Source organism: Hemicordylus capensis, chromosome 1, assembly GCF_027244095.1.
Source record: "Hemicordylus capensis ecotype Gifberg chromosome 1, rHemCap1.1.pri, whole genome shotgun sequence".
Taxonomy (NCBI): Eukaryota; Metazoa; Chordata; class Lepidosauria; order Squamata; family Cordylidae; genus Hemicordylus; species Hemicordylus capensis.
In genome coordinates, this window is record NC_069657.1 from 416,604,202 (window position 1) to 416,624,417 (window position 20,216).

Here is a 20,216-nt window from a genome sequence, read left to right on the forward strand (position 1 = left end):
ATATGCTTGCCTCTTAGCAAGGCATTATGTAGAAAGAAGTTTATCTGTGACCGTAGCGGCTGCTAGCCCCCAAAACAGCTGCAGGCAATTGTGCCTCCACATTCCGGCTCCCGTCCTCTTCTGTCTTCCATATTTTGGCCAAAGAGCAAGCCAATCCTTACAACAGCACAGTACCTCACTTTTTTGCTGAAGGAAACAAGGAAGTTGAACCAGGACAATTCCCAGGATTTCCTTTAGGCCTTTCCACAATAAAAAAGAAGAAAAAAGTTGTTAAGTTCCCATAAGGGTGAGTGTGTTGCATCTCTTTCCTTAGTCAAATATATAGAGCTACAACAATAGTTCCTACTGCTTTTAATATTTTTCATTGAATGTTTAAGCTTCACTTTCTCCGAAGACTCACAGATAGGCATACATAGAATTAACAGAAACTCTAGTAGAGAGGAGCATGAATTGGATTTTGCAATTTGATTCAAGCTTGAATCAAATTGCAAAATCCTTGAATCGGCTTATTGATGTAGCCGGCTTGGCTGGCTGTCTCAATGAATTGACCTCGAATCATTCAAATTGATTTGAGTGATTCAAGTGCTATTCCCCCCCCCCCCCGAGGGAGTGCTGGTCTATCAATTGGGGGCGTTGGGGAGACCAGCCCTCAACCCCGGACTTGGCATGTTGGCCTGCCTTGGAGGATTGGACTACCGGGTAGACCAGTCCTCCGAGGCGGGCAGATGCACTAAATCCAGAGTGGAGGGCTGGTCTACCTGCCAATCCCAATTGGTAGACCTGCTCTCCTCGGGGGGGGGGGGGGATGGCCTCAAAATGGCATTCAAATAACTTGAATATATTTGAGTCAAATCGGGGTTGATTTGATTTGAACTCAAATTAGGCCTTCCATTTTAGGGGCAATTCGATTTGAGTTTGAATTGCTCAAATCATCCCAATTCAAGCTCAAATCAATTTGACTAATTGATTTGCACATCTCTAATCTCTAGTAATTAAGTGCTTCTCAGGTCAGGGGGAAACATTACTATCAAGCAGCAAATGCAAAACAGGCTTCTGCCTTCATGAAAATGGAGTCTTGATATTAAGTAGGATACTTCCTGCTCCTTAGATGCTCACAACTACCTCTTTCATGTGCTGATATCCAACCAGCCATGTCAGTTAGTGGCAAGATGGTATGAGCAGGTTTGGGTGCAGTACTACAAACATCGCTTTTAGTGCAGCTGCAGTGGGATGCCAAAAACCAATTTGGTCTGTGTTTTATTTACACAGCTAAGCTGCCGTGACCACCTCACCTGGGTTTGAAACTTTTGCCCTGCTGTTACTATGGGCTGAAATGGCAATGTGGAAATGCCTTTAAGTTGTGGAGTATTCTTAAGTAATGGTTTCACTGGCTATGCAGGTTTTTCATCCAGTAAACACATCCAACTTCAAAGACTTAGAATTGCAACAACTTGCTTTTTCTATATTTACTGAAATTCTCTTTTGTTTTCTGCTGAGGGAAATAATATCTCGGTGATTTATTCATGTAGTCCAACTGGCAACTATTACAGATATCAACATTATGAATCCTTCCAGAGATAAGTAATACATGCATTGATTCAGTGCATCACTGGTTATCTCTATGTTACAATAATTAAAAATAAAATAAAATATTAAAAATAAGTCAATGAGTATTAATATTTTTAATAGCCAATATGTTAACTATTAGATGCACGGCAAGTAACAACCTCCATTTTACAGATGGACCATGTAATTAGGCCAGAAGAAGTTAAATGACTTGACTAATGTTCTGCTCTGTGTCTGTGGCAGAACTTGGTGCAGAATCCATTTCTCTTAATTTACAATCCCTAACCACTAGCCATTGTTCTCTTCCTAAACAAAACATCATTCAGGAGTAGGAGGGGGAAAGTGCTTCTAATACATCAAATCTTATCAAATGACTCTAAACTTATCTTGCCTTTGTTTTCACCAAGGTTTGCTGTAAATCTTCTTAACTAGAGAGCAACAGGACTGGTGTCCTTGCTAAAAAGAGAAGATTGATTTACTATATTCATACAGAGGCAGTTGCTTCCAGTGGGTTCATGATAATGAATGTAAGCCTGTAGACACTTAAGAAAGTCTTAAAGATTGGAAGATGTTATGAATGTTTGTGTATTAGAAAATCTGAAGAGGTTTTATCCCCAATGTCTTTTGAATAACTATGTTAAAATAATCTTATGATGTCTTAGGGGTTTCTTGTTCCTCAAATAGTCTAATTGATTGCTCATTGGGCTCAGTCAGCCAAAAGTAGAGAGAAACTTTGTACAGACATCATTAGTTTTTCTCCATTTAAAGATTAATCATGAAGAGCTCTGGCTCTTTAATTCTGTAATTTGTATATTTAATGGGCTGCTGCAGAATCTATGACAGTAATTAGCATAGCCTGAAAACTCATTAATACGCAACAACATGATTAATGCAACATTAATGCAAACATGACTGAAGTTATTTGGGTTATGTAGTAAGAAGATTAAAGCTAAAATGTCCTGTTTGTTTTACCAGTAGTGGGTATAATGGGGTGGCAAAAAAAATAAAAACAGGTATCAAATTAGTCATTTTATTATATAAGTATTTGAATCCAAATCAAGATTATTTCCTTGATCCAGTAAGTTAGAATGCGTAGAATACTATTTTTTCATCCTTCTTTTCATTTATTTGTTTCACTCACCCATCCCAAAAGTATTTAGGTTTCTGTACCCTGTAAGATTGGCCTACATAACCATTTGCAGAAGTACAGCTAGGTAATTTTGGACCCTGGACCTAATGAGCTTATGGGGCACCCCCAGCAAAATAAGCACCCTCTGTCTCTAACTGCTTCACAGTTCTCAATCAGACCTTTTGGATCACAAACCACCTTGAGCATAGTGCATTTGTAAAAAATAAAATAAAAATTTGTTTCTTTATTCATATGTAACAGTTAGTTCCACTTTCATTAGGTGTAAAGTACTATATGGATAGAAATAACTCTTTCTGCCAGCTTTACTGAAGTAGGGAAAATTCATTAAAAATCACAGGATTGACCAATTTCCTTGAAATAAAAATATTATTTTGCCTTATTGGGCTATATGTATACCCAATTTCAGAATTCTAAGCCCACCCATTCTGGAAATGTAAGCATTTGGGCAAAAAGGAGGGGTGTCATGTTGTACTTTTTATGAAGGCAAATGGCAGAATCCCTCACATGGGTGTGGAATGATGGTCCAAGGGGGGGGCTTCAGTTCCATAGGTTTTTGTAATTTTCTACCATGAAACAAGCCACCTATTGCACATTTTGTCTTTTAAAAACCAAACAAAATCATTAAAAATCAATCAATTGACCAATCTGCTTCAAGATCAATACACAGCATACTGCTCTCCTACATCTGTGCCTAATTTCAAAACTCTAGGCCAAACCATTCTAGAAATATAATAGGGGGGTATAATTGGATGAGTTTTACCCTTTTTAATGAAGGCAGTATGCAGATTCCTCCACATGGGGGTGGAATGATGGTCCAAGGGCAGGCTTCAGTTCTAGTAGTTTTTGTAATTTTCTTCCATGAAACAAGCCATTTATGGGACTTTTTGGGAAAAACATTTATGGGGAAAAATCATTAAAAAGTAATGGTCTTACTAATCTGCTTAAACATCAAAACACAGAGTCCTGATAACCTGTCCTACATCTGTGCCAAATTGCAGAGCTCCAGGACAAGCCATTCCAGAAATATAAAAGGTGCCCTCTTTTCCCTTGGGGAACATCGTGGTAGGGGTGTGCGAGCCAGCTCGCATAGAACCAGGCCCGGGTTTGAGCCGGCTTGACTCAAGGGGTAAAGGGGAATCCAGTAAGGATTCCCATTTTCCAGTAAAGCAGGGAAAAGGCGGCTTCTCTAAAGCTAGTTTGGGTGGAAGGTGAGTAAATGTTTACTTTAAAAGTGCTGCTGGCTGCGGCGGTGGCTGCAGTGGCAATGATGGCTCCGCCTGCCAGTACAGACAGTTTGGAACCATTTTATTGACCTCTTTTATTGACCATTTTATTGACCTCATTTTATTGACCATTTTATTGTGCACATGTCCAAACCAGCCCTACCTGCTCTGGTCTCTCTGGCTGCCACAGCCACCAGCACTTTTAAGGTAAACATTTACTCCCCTCCCACCCCCACCCCAACTAGTTTTAGCGAAGCCCCCTGCTCCCCCATTCCCCTTTACCTGTAGAACTTCGAGCCCATTCAGACCAAGCTCAGTTCAACCTGAACTGGGCCTTGTTCAAGTGTGCACAAAACTGAACTGGACCTAGTTCAGCTCGAGGCTGGTTCGATTCAAGCCAAACCAGGTTTTCCAGTTACGCACACACTTCTACTTCATGGCATCCTCTAGAAGAGTGGGCACACAGACCTGGACCCCCAGTTCCGTGCCTAATGGTGCCCTTAACCATCTGGTAGCTTTGAGCTATTATAGTTATAACAGAAACATCATCAATCGACTGCATTTTTCAAATGTGGCCGATATTTCTGTCATATAGATCACTTTTAAAAAATATGACAAAAGAGATGCTGTTTTCCCGTAATTGGCCACAAATGACAAAAGAATGCTTATTGACCTAGAATCTGCAAACATTTCAAAATAGCAATATTGAAACATGGTGCCACACATATAGCTCCAACTCTAATGTAAAATTCAAGCAGCTTAGAAAGATGCAATTGTCCTACGCTGAAGGCAATGTCTCCCCCTCCCCACCCCCTGCATGGAAATAGTGCACTGTGAATATCACAGAGTGACATGGGAAGCTGGAAAACATTTCTCTGTGGCTGCCGTAGGGCTTACGCTCCCTGCTGAAATAAGAGCATCACCTTCTCTGTTTGTTTTCAGGAAGACTCTCAAGACTCACCTGTTCTCACAGGCTTTTTAATTTTAATAATTTGTTTTAGTAATTGTTTTCTGTTACTGTTTTAATTGTGTTGTATTTTAATCTGTGTTGATTTTTAAATATTGTTTTAAATTTTGTACACTGCCTAGAGATGTACATATCAGGCATTATAAAAATATGATAAAAATAAATAAAGTATGGAGTAAAATATATGAAATCAGACGGTCATTTTGTGGCAAATCAAGCTTTAGGAAAGGGTTGGGAAAGTTTTTAGAAGGCCTTAAAATATCCATCCTTTATTCATTCTAATAGACTTCAAACATCTTCAGTTAAAGGCATGTCTGCATGTTACTATCTCCATGTGGAAAGACCCATTATCGCAGCCCTTGCTCTATATGGTGGTTATAACATATATCAAGTGTTATATGCATGCACGGAGGCCATTTGTGGCATGCCACACATGCATGCTGGCATGATGTTCAGGGGCAGGTGGGAGACACTCTGCCGGCGCATGAAGATATCCAGGAGTGCTGAGATTATGTAAGTGGTGGCAAGTGGGAACAGGAGCAGGTATGGACCTGCTCTCCTGCTTGTTAAAGGGACTTTGGAAGCCCTCATTTTTAAAGGGATTGTGCTGGTGATTCGGACACTGAATTGCGTTTTGGCATATCCCTAATCAAGTAATACCCCATGTGGATTGCCCGTTTATCTGATGGTGGTGTAAATGCAAGTGATCCATGTATCCATATTTGATGGTCATATTTTTGAGCAGTCGAGGCATGGACATTATTTTAAATATTCACTGTGTGAAGTATTCACATAACTTGCAGACTAAGCGGCACCTTTTACTAAAGAGGCACCTTTTACCGTGGTGATTCTCTTTATTTAGCAGGGTGAAAGTAACTGGCCCTATCAATCCCCAGCACAGTACTTCCAGTGACTGTTGCCTTTCTTGTGTTTTTTTTTAGAATGTGAGCCCTTTGGGGACAGGGAGCCATCTTATTTATTTTTTATTTCTTTGTGTAAACCGCCCTGAGCCATTTTTGGAAGGGCAGTATAGAAATGGAATTAATAATAATAATAATAATAATAATAATAATAATAATAATAATAAGCCTAAAATTGGTTCATAACAGACTGCCATATAATAAAGGGAACAGATTTTCTTTTAGACTAGCTGGACCAGGCTCAGAGCATCTGCACCTTTGGCCAGCCCACCCACCCTCCCACCCACCAACACCAAGCCAACCTTTTTCTTCCTCCCCAACCGCCCTGCCACTTTCTGGCCACCCGTGCTGCTTTTTGGCCAGCCGGTCAGCTGGCCCACTTCTTTTCCACCCCTGCTGCATTTAGGCTGGTGGGTTGGCTGGCCCACTTATTCTGTTATTGTTATAAGCTGCCTTGAGTACAGTAAAAGCAGGGTCTAAATATTATAAATAAAGTATGAGTTGACTTCTTACCCATATACATGTACATCACTTGATATCTTGGGACTTACTTACTCTACATTTGATGACTCATAATCATTGATTGATGAATGAATGTGTGAACTGTCTTCTTTTTGTAGTATTTGATCTGTCATGGTTCATTTACACAAGCAAGTCACAAGCAAGCAAGTCATCACCTGAAAAGGATGCATGTATGAGCAAGTGATATTAATATTTCAAACATTTACTGTCTTTGTGTCATTGTTATTATATTCTGGAGTGCAGACTTGATTTTGATTGTATTTTCATGAAGAAAATAGGTAGTCTTGGTGAATTGCTTAATGTCCATTATTTTGAAGAAACAGTTGTAATCATGTGCAATAACTAACTATTCCAAAGGCTCTCTCAGCATAGAAGAATGTCTGAGGAATCCTCGCTGTGCCACTTGAAAACAAGAACAAGACCTTTAACTAAATATAGTACTGTGCACTCTTTAGTACATTCTCTATGCTGAGAGTTGCTTACTACTCTACTTCCAAATGATTGAATAATATAATTAAGACCTGATGACCAACATCCTTTCTGTTCCCTTCAACGTCTGAGAAATTCTGAAGGCAATCATGATTGAGACAACTCTGATTTCATATCCTAAGGCTAGACAGACCGCTGAGTGCCCTTTGATACTTGGAGCATTTTTGCATCATCCTTACATGACAAATTCCAGGACATCTCTGTTGAAGAAACAGAAGACAAGATATGTTCAGTCTTCACCTGATATTGTGGTGAAAAGTGAGATATCTGAGAAAAGCAAAATATCTCTGAGGACAGCGCACTCTGCACAGAAGTGCCTACTTAATCGTGCGGCTGATACAAAGCGTAGATGTTCTTGTGCCCAATGCAGTGTATTACCTGATCTCTGAAAAGGAGTACGTTCTGAGTAGTCTCCCCAGTTTCAGTTTACTTCAGAGGAGAGAACATTAGAGTTTGGGTGGTGCTTGTGAAAACTGACTTTTGGAGATTGAGGAGGAGTGGATAGGATCTAGGAGCCAGCAGTGTCTATGCTAGCAAGAAGCATTTGATAAAACCGAAGCACAAAATATGTTACTGTGATGTCATAAACAAATTTGTTGCTATACAAATACAGTTACGCTAAAATATCGCATTATAGAGCTGTTTTCAGTGTAGCCTGCTGTTTTATTTTGCAGCTATTATTAGTTGGTTTTAATGTACTTCTAAGTAATCTTCAGTATTTTGGTGGTAATCCAGTTTAGAAAATGTTAATAAACAAATAATCAGGAACTAAGCAAGCATAAAATTATTTTGTTGGAGGGCAGGTCTTTCAGCTTCACACACCCCCACCCCCACTTTTTCACTTTCTTTCTGTCCTCCATAGCCTGCTGAAATGCCAATGTAACATAAAAGAGCATTTGATTATATCCCCCGTCAGGTTTATTCAAAGTCAATTGTCACTTAGCTCTGAACAGCAATTTTAATATCATGATTGATGTTCATTATCTCAAGTGAATGTCTTAATATTTGTGAGTACTTTGTGTGATGCACTCTATGGCAACCTGTGGCATTATTAAAGTATGTGGTCAAAGGATATTGTTTGTGGTGTTGAATAGGTGTGGCAGGTATGATTCTTTAATTTATCCTCTATAATAAAACCCTTGGTGTCTGTCCATGGACAACCAAGCGTATGTCTGTGCCTCCCTGGGCTGTTCTGGGCATGCGCGAAGCGCATGCTCAGAACAGACTGAGGGAGACACGACCGCCAGCACCCGGCGGCCATGTTGGGCGGCCAGAAGTGGCCGCCCCGAAGAAGCCGATGAAGCCCCGCAAAGCTGGGAAAGAGGCGGCGGGGGAAACTGGCTGAGGCGGCAGCAGAGCTGCCGCCTCAGCCATTGGACGCGGCACGCCTGAGGCAATGGTGGAGCCATGGCCGAGGCCTGGCCGCACCGCCGAAGCCGGGCGGGAGGAAGAGGTGGCGGGGGAAGCCGGCCGAGGTGGTGGCGGGGCCGCCGCCGAGGCCTGGCGGTGCCGCCAAGGACGGGCGGCTCGGAGACTTTGGGGCCCTTGCCCGGCCCCAAAATTGCCCTTGCCCTTGCCCCAAATGTTTCCCGCCATGGCCGCCGCCACTGACCACTCTCCCGCCCTCCCAGCTGCCTGATTTCTCCTTCCCCGCACCCCCCCCAAATGATTAAGGGCCAAAATGGCCCATGAGAATGCCTCCGCGGCCGCCCGCCCTCCCGGCAACCCGAGCCCTCCTTACCCGATCCAGCCTGCGACAGTCGGGCAAACTAAAAGCATATTTTGCGAAGAAGAGAGGAACTCGCGAACAGAGCTCCTCTCTGTGCAAAGCCACTGCCCAAACCGACGCTATGGACGCCAAGGACGCAATAGGCATCCTTTGTGCCCAAAGCGCCAGTTCGGGAAGAGGCTTTGCACAGAGAGGAGCTCTGTTTGCGAGCTCCTCTCTCCCTCTAAAATTAAGGACTTTCATCGCCCGACGGACGCGGGCCGGGGTAAGGAGGACTCGGCAGTTGGGAAGGTGGTTGGCGGCGGCGGTCGTGGCAGCAATTTTTTAAACAACGGCAACGATTGGGGCAAAATGGCCGGGATGAGGCCCACAACATCAAAAACCCCAAAGTTCAGGCCTCAATAGCTGCCTGTAAACTGAGAGCTACTTCCAGGTGGGCTGTCACTGGGACCCCCATTCAAAACAACCTCTTGGATATGTACAGTCTGCTCAGGTGAAGTGATCACTCAGGTGAGGTGACAGACAGACAGCAAAAGAGAAAACAAGGAATGAGGGAGAAAGACAGAACAACAGATAAAAGATAAGAAATAAAGAAGGGGGTAAAAAACCAAAAGAGAAGGGATAGAAAATAGAAATGAAAGAACACTTAAAGGGGGGGGGGAAATAGCTAGCGCCCGTTATTATAACGGGCTTAAAAATACTAGTATAGTCTGTCCGCAAAAAAAGCTTCCATTTACTTATTTTATGCCTGACAAAGGAAGGGAAAAATGAATGTGAAGAAGTTGAGTCAGTTGATGTTGCTGGGCGACACCCAGTAAATTAGCCTGCTCTGTGTTAAGTGTGCTAAGGGGACTCAGGACATGAGTATCATTGTATGTGAAATAACAGCACACAGATAATCATAAGTATCATTTTCAAAAACAGTATGGAGTCCTGAATATAATTCCAGTATTCAACACAGAGACAACATCGTTGTTCCAGTACAATCCTCATAAAATGTTTTCACGTTCTCCAGTACATTTTTTTCAAAAGCTAGGGGTGTGCATGGAACTGCAGTCCAACACAGAACCTGTCTGTGTTGCAACAAACCAGGTCAAGTGAGAGACAGAGCTGTGCCACCATGCATGGACTGCTTGGGGGGAGCGCTGCCACAGCAAGCTGCCTGGAGTGGCAGTCACACAAGTAAGGACCTGCGTTTGTACTTTTAAAGGTGACGCCCCGCCCCCCAGCACCGCCTTGAACCACCGGAAGAGTCTGTGCTTTGGCCAGATTGGACCAAACTGGTTTGCTGCACCGTGGACAGGTCCGAATTTGGACCGCAGTCCATGCACACCCCTAATAGAAGCTATAATGGGGAAGCCTGTTAAATTTGGCTGCCATATTGTAAAGAGTGGCATTCATCTGAGGTTAAATGCCCAACAAAAACAAAAAAGCAACGTATTTGTGGAAAAGTTATAATTTCATACCCAGGTTGAATAAAGACATTTTTAAAAATGCAGCTAAACCGGCTGCCTATACATGCACACAAACACAGCTTGATTAGTAACTTTAGTGTGTTCTTGTTTATTGTTATTTTTATATTAATTGTAATATGTCCTGAAGGCAACCACCTCCCCTGCTCCCTGCACATACATCTCAGACCTTTGGGAGAAAATTGATTAGCTCATAAACCATCTTTAATCCATAGGTTCTTAAAGCAGAGGGATTTTGAAACTGGAGAAACATCATTTTTTACTACTTAAGATGGTGCTTTGCTTTTGTGGGGGATGGGGTTGAATGCCCACTAGGTAACACTATCAGTGTGGTTTCTGTTGACTCTCTACGTAGTGCACCACCTGAAATTAATCTCCAGTTTTACTAATATAACAGCTACTATGTTTCTCTTTTCTGTCTTGTATCTGCCTTACTTATGTGCTTCAGTTAGCACAGGAGGTGGATTAGAGTACAGTAAATGCTGGTCTTCATATTTTCTAAACATGGGGAAACAGCCATGTCTCTTCTTCATCCTAAAAACTCTAAGTGTAGCCGTAGATTGTGTCTAGCACCACAATCCTGTATTCCTCCTGTACTCTATTTAAGACTGTTGTTGTTGTTGTTTCTTGTTTACACAGTCAGACAGGTGTTATTAACTGGTTTGTTTTATCCAGACATCGAGTCCTTCCCAAGGACCTGGAATGGCTGAATTTTATTATCAATATTGTTATTATTATAGATATCATTGCAAAATATAGGCTGATCCCAGTAAAGCTGCTTTTTGTAATTGGCTGATGGTGATTTCTGTGGCCCCTATGGTGTTGAGATGCTCTTCAGGTTGTTTTGGAATTGCATCTATGGTGCCAATTACTACTGGGATTATTTTGGTCTTCTTCTGCCTATTATTATTTTTTTATTATTTACTTACACAGTCAGACAGGTGTTATTGACTGGTTTGTTTTATCCAGACATCGAGTCCTTCCCAAGGACCTGTGGCTGAATTTTATTATCAATATTGTTATTATTATAGATATCATTGCAAAATATAGGCTGTTCCCAGTAAAGCTGCTTTTTGTAACTGGCTGATGGTGATTTCTGTGGCCCCTATTGTGTTGAGGTGCTCTTCAAGGTCTTTTGGAACTGCACCCAGGGCACCAATTACCACTGGGATTATTTTGGTCTTTTTCTGCCACAGCCTTTCAATTTCAATTTGTAGATCTTTGTATTTGGTGATTTTTTCTATTTCTTTTTCTTCTATTCTGCTATCCCCTGGTATTGCTATGTCGATTATTTTGACTTGTTTTTCTTTCTTCTCGACTACAGTTATATCTGGTGTATTGTATGGCAGATGTTTGTCTGTTTGTAGTCGGAAGTCCCATAAGGGACTTATTACAGAGAGCCAGTGTGGTGTAGTGGTTAGAGTGCTGGACTAGGACCGGGGAGACCCGAGTTCAAATCCCCATTCAGCCATAAAACTAGCTGGGTGACTCTGGGCCAGTCACTTCTCTCTCAGCCTAACCTACTTCACAGGGTTGTTGTGAAAGAGAAACTCATGTATGTAGTACACCGCTCTGGGCTCCTTAGAGGAAGAGCGGGATATAAATGTAAAATAATAATAATAAAAATCCTCAATAATAATAAAAATAATAATAAAAATCCTCGTCCAAACTCAATGGCGGGAACACCATACAAGCCATAAACACCTGGGCTATACCTGTTATCAGATACAGTGCAGGAATAATAGACTGGACCCAGGCAGAGCTAGAGACGCTAGATCGTAAGACCAGGAAAATCATGACCATCCATCATGCTCTGCACCCTCGCAGTGATGTAGATAGGCTCTACCTCCCTCGCAGCTCAGGTGGAAGAGGAATGCTGCAAGTCCATCAAACAGTAGAGGAGGAGAAAAGAGGTCTTGAAGAATATATCAAGGACAGTGAAGAAGATGCCCTTAAAATGGTCAAGAACGGTCATACAAGCTACCTGTAGCCAAAAATTGGTGGGACCATAAAATTGAAAAAGTTGAAGAAAATGAAGATGTAAAAATATTATTATTATTATTTCTTGTTTACACAGTCAGACAGGTGTTATTAACTGGTTTGTTTTATCCAGACATCGAGTCCTTCCCAAGGACCTGGGATGCCAGAATTTTATCATCAATAATGTTGGTTATTATAGATATCGTCGCAAAATATAGGCTGTTCCCAGTAAAGCTGCTTTTTGTAATTGGCTGATGGTGAGTTCTGTGGCCCCTATGATGTTGAGGTGCTCTTCAAGGTCTTTTGGGACTGCACCCAGGGCGCCAATTACCACTGGGATTATTTTGGTCTTTTTCTGCCACAGCCTTTCAATTTCCATTTGTAGATCTTTGTATTTGGTGATTTTTTCTATTTCTTTTTCTTCTATTCTGCTATCTCCTGGTATTGCTATGTCGATTATTTTGACTTGTTTTTCTTTCTTCTCGACTACAGTTATATCTGGTGTATTGTGTGGCAAATGTTTGTCTGTTTGTAGTTGGAAGTCCCATAATATTTTTACATCTTCATTTTCTCCAACTTTTTCAATTTTATGGTCCCACCAATTCTTGGCTACAGGTGGCTTGTATTTTTTGCAGATGTTCCAGTGTATCATCCCTGCTACCTTGTCATGCCTTTGTTTGTAGTCAGTCTGTGCGATCTTTTTACAACAGCTGATCAGGTGTTCCACTGTTTCATCTGCTTCTTTACAAAGGCGGCACTTGCTGTTTGTTGTGGATTTTTCGACTTTTGCTCTTATTGCATTTGTTCTTAATGCCTGTTCTTGTGCAGCCAGTATTAAACCCTCTGTTTCTTTCTTCAAGTTGCCATTCTTAAGCCATTGCCAGGTCTTGGTGATGTCTGATTTTCCACTTATATTGTGCAAATATTGACCATGCAGGGGCTTATTTTTCCATTTTTCTGCTCGGTTCTTGACTTGTTCTTTCTTGTAGGCCTGCTTTGTTTCATTGGTGTTGAATAGTTTCACATCATCATCATCATCATCATCATCATCATCATCATCATTAATTATTATTATAATTTAATAATATAATGATATAATTATTATAATTAATTAATAAATAATTTATTATTATTACTATTTCTTGTTTACACAGTCAGACAGGTGTTATTGACTGGTTTGTTTTATCCAGACATCAAGTCCTTCCCAAGGACCTGGGATGCCAGAATTTTATTGTCAATGTTGTTGCTGTTATAGATATCGTCGCAGAATATAGGCTGTTCCCAGTAAAGCTGCTTTTTGTAATTGGCTGATGGTGATTTCTGTGGCCCCTATGTTGTTGTTGTTGTTATTATTATTGTCCTTTTTAGCTTACATGCATTTTATCTATTCTGTTTGTGTTTTATATCATGTTTTAAAATTTTGTATTTTTAGATTCCCTCCCCCTCAGTCTTAATGCTACATCAATTTTAATCTTCGTAATACTGCAACACTTTCCTTATATTGCATTTACTGTATAGTATTACTGTTTTACAACTTGTGCTGGTCAACGACCATAATAAAGATTATTATTATTATTACTATTATTATTATTATTCCTCTCCATTTTCTTCTTTCCTGACAAAGAATTTTAGGCAACTTGAATGTTTCCTTATGATTTTGTGCCTTTGTGGTTGGTCTTAATGAAGGTATTACTTCATTGTGGTCTTTGGATTTTAATCCAAATGGGAGAGAACTCAGCTCTTTCCTTCCTACCCACTGGTGGCACCAGCAAAAAAGATAATAAGGGGGGTTACAGAAGGCACAAAGTGCCTTTGGGGTGGGGCGGGCTGTGTCTCACATATTAGATTTCTGAGACAAAAAATGGGAGGGAGGGTCTGTTTGTGGGGGAGTAAACTACTTCTCTGAGAAGTTGCTTACCCTCTTGCCCCCCCGCCCGAGCTGCCCTTGTTCCTACCCATTTTACAGCCAAAAGGCACTTTCCCTCCTGGCCAAGCCATTGAGTGTTGTATCATTTGCTCTAACAATAGATCCAAGTATCATTATGATCACAGCAGTAGACAACAAATAGTTGTGGCAGGTTCAACCAGTCCTCCTCCACTTCTCCATTCTCTGTGCCATCCCTTCCCTTTTACATATGAGAAACATGTCTATGCAGAATGTGGTAGTGGCTATCTAGGAGGTGCATCTTCCTGGGTTGAATATTATTTTCTGTGGGCAAATTGTATTGACCATAGTGATGTAGTAGCATCCTGCAAATGCTGATGTTTGTACCAGCTTGTCATGACACTGGTCTCTCCACACTCGTTCTCTTGTTTTACTTCTCCTTCTCACCTCCCCCAGGTAGGGCCTCAGAGTTTCTGAGGGGAGGGTGTTTGTTTCACCTGAGTCCTCCTCCAGGCTCCTTGGGGTCACTGTGGCAGTCTCTTTCCAGAGGCCTCCACCACTCGCCTTCCAATTGCCCCTCATCACTGGCCGAGCCTGCCTTAAATTCCTCCTGACAACTGATGGCTCTCATGCCCCCGCTAATTGGAACTCTGCCCTGCCATATCAGGCTGGCTCTCACCCCTATCCCCCTCAGTTGTCCCTCTGTCTGCCACTGCCTCCTTCCTCACTCACCCCGCCCTTCCCTGACCCCCTCTAGCCTGGCTCCTTGGTCCCACAGCGTCTCGGCTGGCCACTTGTTGGGCTGCTCTGCCTGGATACCCACCCCGCCTGGGGCATCTCTGGCCTAGGTTGCCAAGGAAGCATCGGAGATGGTAAGGCCGGTGGGGGCCCCTGCCGGATACAGCTTAAAGGCTATGGGCCTGTTTTGTCTCTGTGATTCCTGTACGAGAGGAGATGGGGACCAAGCCTTGAGCTCACACACCACCTTTGCTGCTTTTCTCTCCCTAGGAAGAAGCAAATTTGAACACAAGCTCACAAATCAGGAGATCCCAGATTTTATTTGAGCACAAGCACTGTTATATTAAACCCTTCTAAAAGATATAAGTAGTGATGGGAGATGGGGAGGAGCAGACAAGGGAGTGTCCATGATTTTCTTGAGGTACAAACACAGAAAGAAGATAATACCTACAGATGATCTGTGTGATTCTTGCTGCATATTCAGAAATGCCTTGTAGATCAGACTCTGAGTTCATAGTATGTCTACTGATAGTGCCTTTTGCCAGTTTTTCTAGGTCATAGTTCTGGCTTTTCACTTCTTAGCTGACAGAATTATTTGACTGAATGGATTAAAATGACATGTAAATATCTGTTTTTGATTTCCAACCAGGTATTAAAGTGAGCTTTAGAACTGTGGAACCTGATGGTTTAATTCTTTTGTCTGTGTCGCCTGGGAACCAAGAGGAATATATTGCACTTCAGTTGCAAAGTGGGCGTCCTTATTTTCTCTTTGATCCACAGGTATGTTAAGGAAGTGGCAGGTGGGGGGATTGTTGCAATTTCAGAGGTATTTATACCTGTAATAACATGAGATGATGATTTTCTTTTTATCTTTTCTCATAATGAAGAGGTTAATAGGTTCACCTAAATTCTACATAGTGAAGTTTGTAAGGGCCAGGGACAGTTTCTCCAGGAGAGATTTGATTTTAATTATAGCCTCTATAACTTTGTATCATTCTTGTCCAAATGTGTAAATTTTTGTTTAACTCAAAATACTAGTGATTACTATGGCTGAAATTCTTTTATTCCAGAGCAATTCCTATTAAAGCTGACGGCAGTGTTACAAAGTAAATGGATTGTGGTCTGCAGTCATTCAGCTTGTAACATGTTACAGAAACATTTAGAGGAATGCAGCTCAATCTGTAAAGCGATTCCCTGCAAATTTACTCTCTGGTTGGCATATGTGGTTATGTAGCTTAAAATGTTGAGATGGAGTATCTCTAAATGTGATTTCTGATGAATAAAATAAAATGCTCCAGATTGTTGCCAAAATATATAAAGAATCACTTTTGTAGACACCTGATCTTTGGCATTCAGCATCGTTTGTAACAATTTTAACGCTAACTAAGTACACTTTGATGAGACAGCATTTAATAAAATGCTCATTAATTTCATCATTAGCAAGGGTATGCTAAGAAGTAAGCCAGTTTCTTATGTCACGCCCAATTAGCATCCCATGCTAGTAATCCCATTAGTATTGTTGAATTCACTAATGGAAAAACTAATGGGCATGCTACCAGGGCACATTAATTGGGCATGACACCAGTTCTGGTTTTAATTATTAAACTACGATAATGAAATGTGTGTTTGTAAAATATTAAAATGTTGAAATAGGGTGGAAGACAATAAAAAATAATGTGTGAAAAGGAAAGCGTGTTCGTCTGTGTAAATGCATTATCATTGGACAGAGAACTTTTATCCAAACCACAACTGCATACTTACTCAGATGACATCAGATATTTAAAAAGTGATGACTTTCTGAAGAATAAAGTGGTTGATAATTGTTTTCTTAAATGATAAGGTTTTTGTTTCCAGCAATGTGCTGAATTTGACAAAAGAAGCATGAGGACCAAAGTTACTGAAGAAATAATGTGAAATGGCTTGTAGGTGGTAGCAGCAGCATCTTCTATAAAGATTGGAACTACACTAAAATAAAAATGAAAATATGAATTATATTGTGATTAATATGTAATTCATTTTTTGAATTTCAACTTGATGGATTGTTGGTTTGTAGGGAACTTGTCCCAAGGTATCCCTGTTACAGGGAACAATCTTCAGACATGGGGCTAGTTGGCACAGCTGTTAACTCTGTGGTCGCGGCTGAAAATATGCTTGATAACACTCCATACATTACTGTTACTTTTCTATACCATTGTAGCTTTGACTACTTTAAGCCATGTTTGTTTGCTTGTTTCTATTTGGTTTCTGACAAAAGTGTACATAATAGAAATGTGAATCTAAATTGGACTTCTGTCCAGATTATATGTTTTTATTATACATTTATTCATTCTCTTTCTTTAAAAAGTGAACCCTAACAATAACTTCCCAGGAACACACACATTCATTCTAGATTGACCCTATGTGTAATAGGATTTTATTTTGTTGTCGTCATCCCCATTATCTTGAGTATTATGCCTGTGTTTTGTTTTTCATTTAAAAAATCTACAATTTCTACAGTTCATTTACCAGGTTCTTAGTCATTCATATCACTAAAATCATGATTTTCATGTAATAGTCTACAATTATGCATGTGTTTAGAGATATTTGTTTTAATAAAAATGGAGGGAATTATGATTAGAGAGAATTTTAGGTTTGTATACACTTCCTTACATACAAATTATATCAGCAAAACTGTCACCTTCGAATGTAATCATATTCCTTGTTTTGGTGCATGACCGCTCTTTTAAGGACTAGAGTGAGTATTCTAAGACAGCTGTCTTCCTTTACCCAAATAGACATTCAGCATGGTTTTTGGCAATATATTTTTTTCCTCAAGCTGCTAGGCATGGTACTATAAAGAGCTTTCCATAAATAATCTGCAGAGTGTTTGAAAAAGGATGCAATTAGTGTCAAAAGGGTGGTATTGATTTTTGTGTCTTTGGATGCAGAACTAGGACCCACTAATGTCTTTCCATCCCCACCTCCCTACACTCTAAGCTGTGAAAGGAGCTTTTTTGGAAATAAAGTGAAGTTGAAATATTGCTCATACTTATTTCTTTTTCAGGGCCATTGAAAAGTAGGGATGTTGTGGTCATCTGGTTTGATTTTGGTTTGAACTGATTTCCTGTTTGGTTTCCAAAATAGATATTGTTGCCTTGCTGGTGTGGAGAATTACTTGAACTTTTCTTTGGTCCAAGTCTATCCAATTTACTTTGTTAGGAAAAAATCAACATCATCAGTAGATGAGTGCCCAGTTCTTATGCAAGCTGAAAGCAGATGTGAAAAAGCAGAAGCCGAATGCACATCAGAACACGTTGGAAATGAGCATACTAGTGCAGATATCTGCCAGCACTTAATTTAGATGTGCATTCCAATCCATACTCAGCCAACTTGAATATGCCATCTTACCATTATGAAGTGCATCAGTTTGCACACCTGTTTTTTAGGTTAAAAAACTCCACCTCACATGAACACAAGTTGCTCAGGAAATGTAATGACCCCAGATCCAGGACCCTATCAATTGGGGCACAAGGTGGAAAGGTCAAGGATTGAGACAGAGTGGAGAGACCCTATGACTCAAATCCTGGGTGACCCTGTGCCACTGTCTCCCCCCAGCACACACACACCAGGAGAACTAGGGAAACCTGAGCCAGCACCTCTGCCATGACTCAAGGACACAGCCTTATCTTTGTCCTCTGACTTGGAGGAGTCTCCTGAGAATCTGCCAGTCCTAGTAGAGCCCCCTCCATACCATTGGAACCAATGCTTAATAAATTGGGTAAGGCTTCAATAAGAAACAGAGACTTTCCTAGAGAAGAGATGAGCCAATGCCTGAGCAGCAGCCATAAATACCAGCACTGTGTTCCAAGAAGCTGCTGGAAAAATATCTCTTTTATGTTGCCATACCTAACTTTTCTGTTCTTGCTGTAAGCTAGCTAAGGTTCTGACTTCTTTGCCCTCTAAACTGTCCTGGGTATATGTCACTCCTGCATCTCTGCCTTGGCAGAGACACTGGCTCTGCCTAGAACCATATAGGAAAACAAGGATATTCCAAATACTTTGTTTGCTTTCCATGGATATCCAAGAGCATAGAGAAGCAAATCAGAAAACTCTGAAGAAATAGAGGGACACATTTCACATTTACCTACTAAAGAGTTAAAGTTGCATGCCATAGAACTGGCTCCATGATATAGGAAGTATTTAACTGAAAAACAACATGGTGCTTGGGAAATGAAGTGCAACTGGCTTGGGTCAGGATCCAAAGTGCTATGAAACTGGTTCAATAGGTGCTTTGAATTTCTTTCCTAAACAGACGGTTTTTTCATGGCTAACTGCTTTTGAAACTAAGGGGAGGTTCAAAATCAGTTTGTGGTATGACATAAGAGTGAAACACTCAATGATGCAAGTGTAAAATTCTGCTGAGCATAGGGATTCCCTATGAAGAAGTCATTTCACAACCAAGAACCCGCTTCCTAAAAATTCACCCCTGGCAGTGGTGGCAGAAGCTCGGAGAGGACAAAATGGAGATTGCTGGGGACAAAATGGAGGCTTGAATCGCTGAACCGATTTGAGCTCAAATCAAGGGTGATTCAGTTTCAACCTCAAATCTGATAAGCATCTTCAAAGGTGATTCAATTTGAGGTCAAATTACTCGAATCACCCAGATTCGGGTTGAGTTGATTTGGCCATGAATTGATTTGCACATCCCTAGTTTTGGATGCTAGCCTCAATTTGCTTTCCACTTGATTCCTTTGCTCAGCAGATCTCTAAAGTAAGGCAATTTTGTTAGTAACACAACAACTATAATGCTTCTCCAGGCACCTAAGGGATAGCCTTCTCCACCACCCTCCCCTTTAGTAATGTTGAGAAGGACACATGGTGCTGGGAGCTGGACTAAAGTTCTCAGCACTACTGAAGGAATCTGCAGTGTCCAGCTGTACACTGAACTGATCCTAATCTTGACCTCTCCTGCCTGGTAGGGTACCCCAGGCCCTGGCATGCACATACTTTAACTAAGATTATTGAATGAATGTATGTAGTGAGGTTGTGTATAATGATAATTCACCACTAAACTGGATGTAAAGTTGAAATGCTGATTGTCAATAGTCATCCTGTTTCAGCATAGAGACAAGTTTTTATATATAATAGGATGATGTTTCAGATGAAGTTACCCATTTACCTCAAGGCTGATACAACAATGACTCAGTGATTTAACTGAGTTCATTTATAACTGAGTATGTTTTATTAATCATTCAAACATCTTTTAAAAGGGATCTGCTGTTGCTGTAACTCCAGATAATGATGGTGGAAGACAATATAATGATAATAGTTGGCACCATATAATTGCTGTAAGAAATCAGGCTATGGGAAAAATCACAGTGGATGGGCAGTTCACAGGTAATTTTCTCACTACTGTCAGTTCATAGGTTTATTATTAATTTTCTCAAGAGTGTCTGCTAGGGGTGTACAATTCAATTTGCTGTTGAATTGATTTGGGTCAAATCAGAGGTGATTTGCAAATTTGACCTGAATTGAATCACCCTCAGAAGAGAGGGCCCAATTCAGGGTAGAGGAGAATCAACCCCAGTCTGGGTGA

At 40.9% G+C, this 20,216-nt stretch overlaps 1 protein-coding gene across 1 annotated transcript in view; it reads left to right on the plus strand.

Annotated features, from left to right (window-relative positions):
• Positions 1-20,216, plus strand: part of USH2A (usherin) — a 784,926-nt gene that overhangs the window by 224,990 nt on the left and 539,720 nt on the right. The window contains exons 21-22 of the mRNA XM_053283338.1: positions 15,291-15,421; positions 19,891-20,017. Of these exons, the coding sequence (XP_053139313.1) occupies positions 15,291-15,421; positions 19,891-20,017 (258 nt within the window). The remainder of the gene's footprint in view (positions 1-15,290; positions 15,422-19,890; positions 20,018-20,216) is intronic.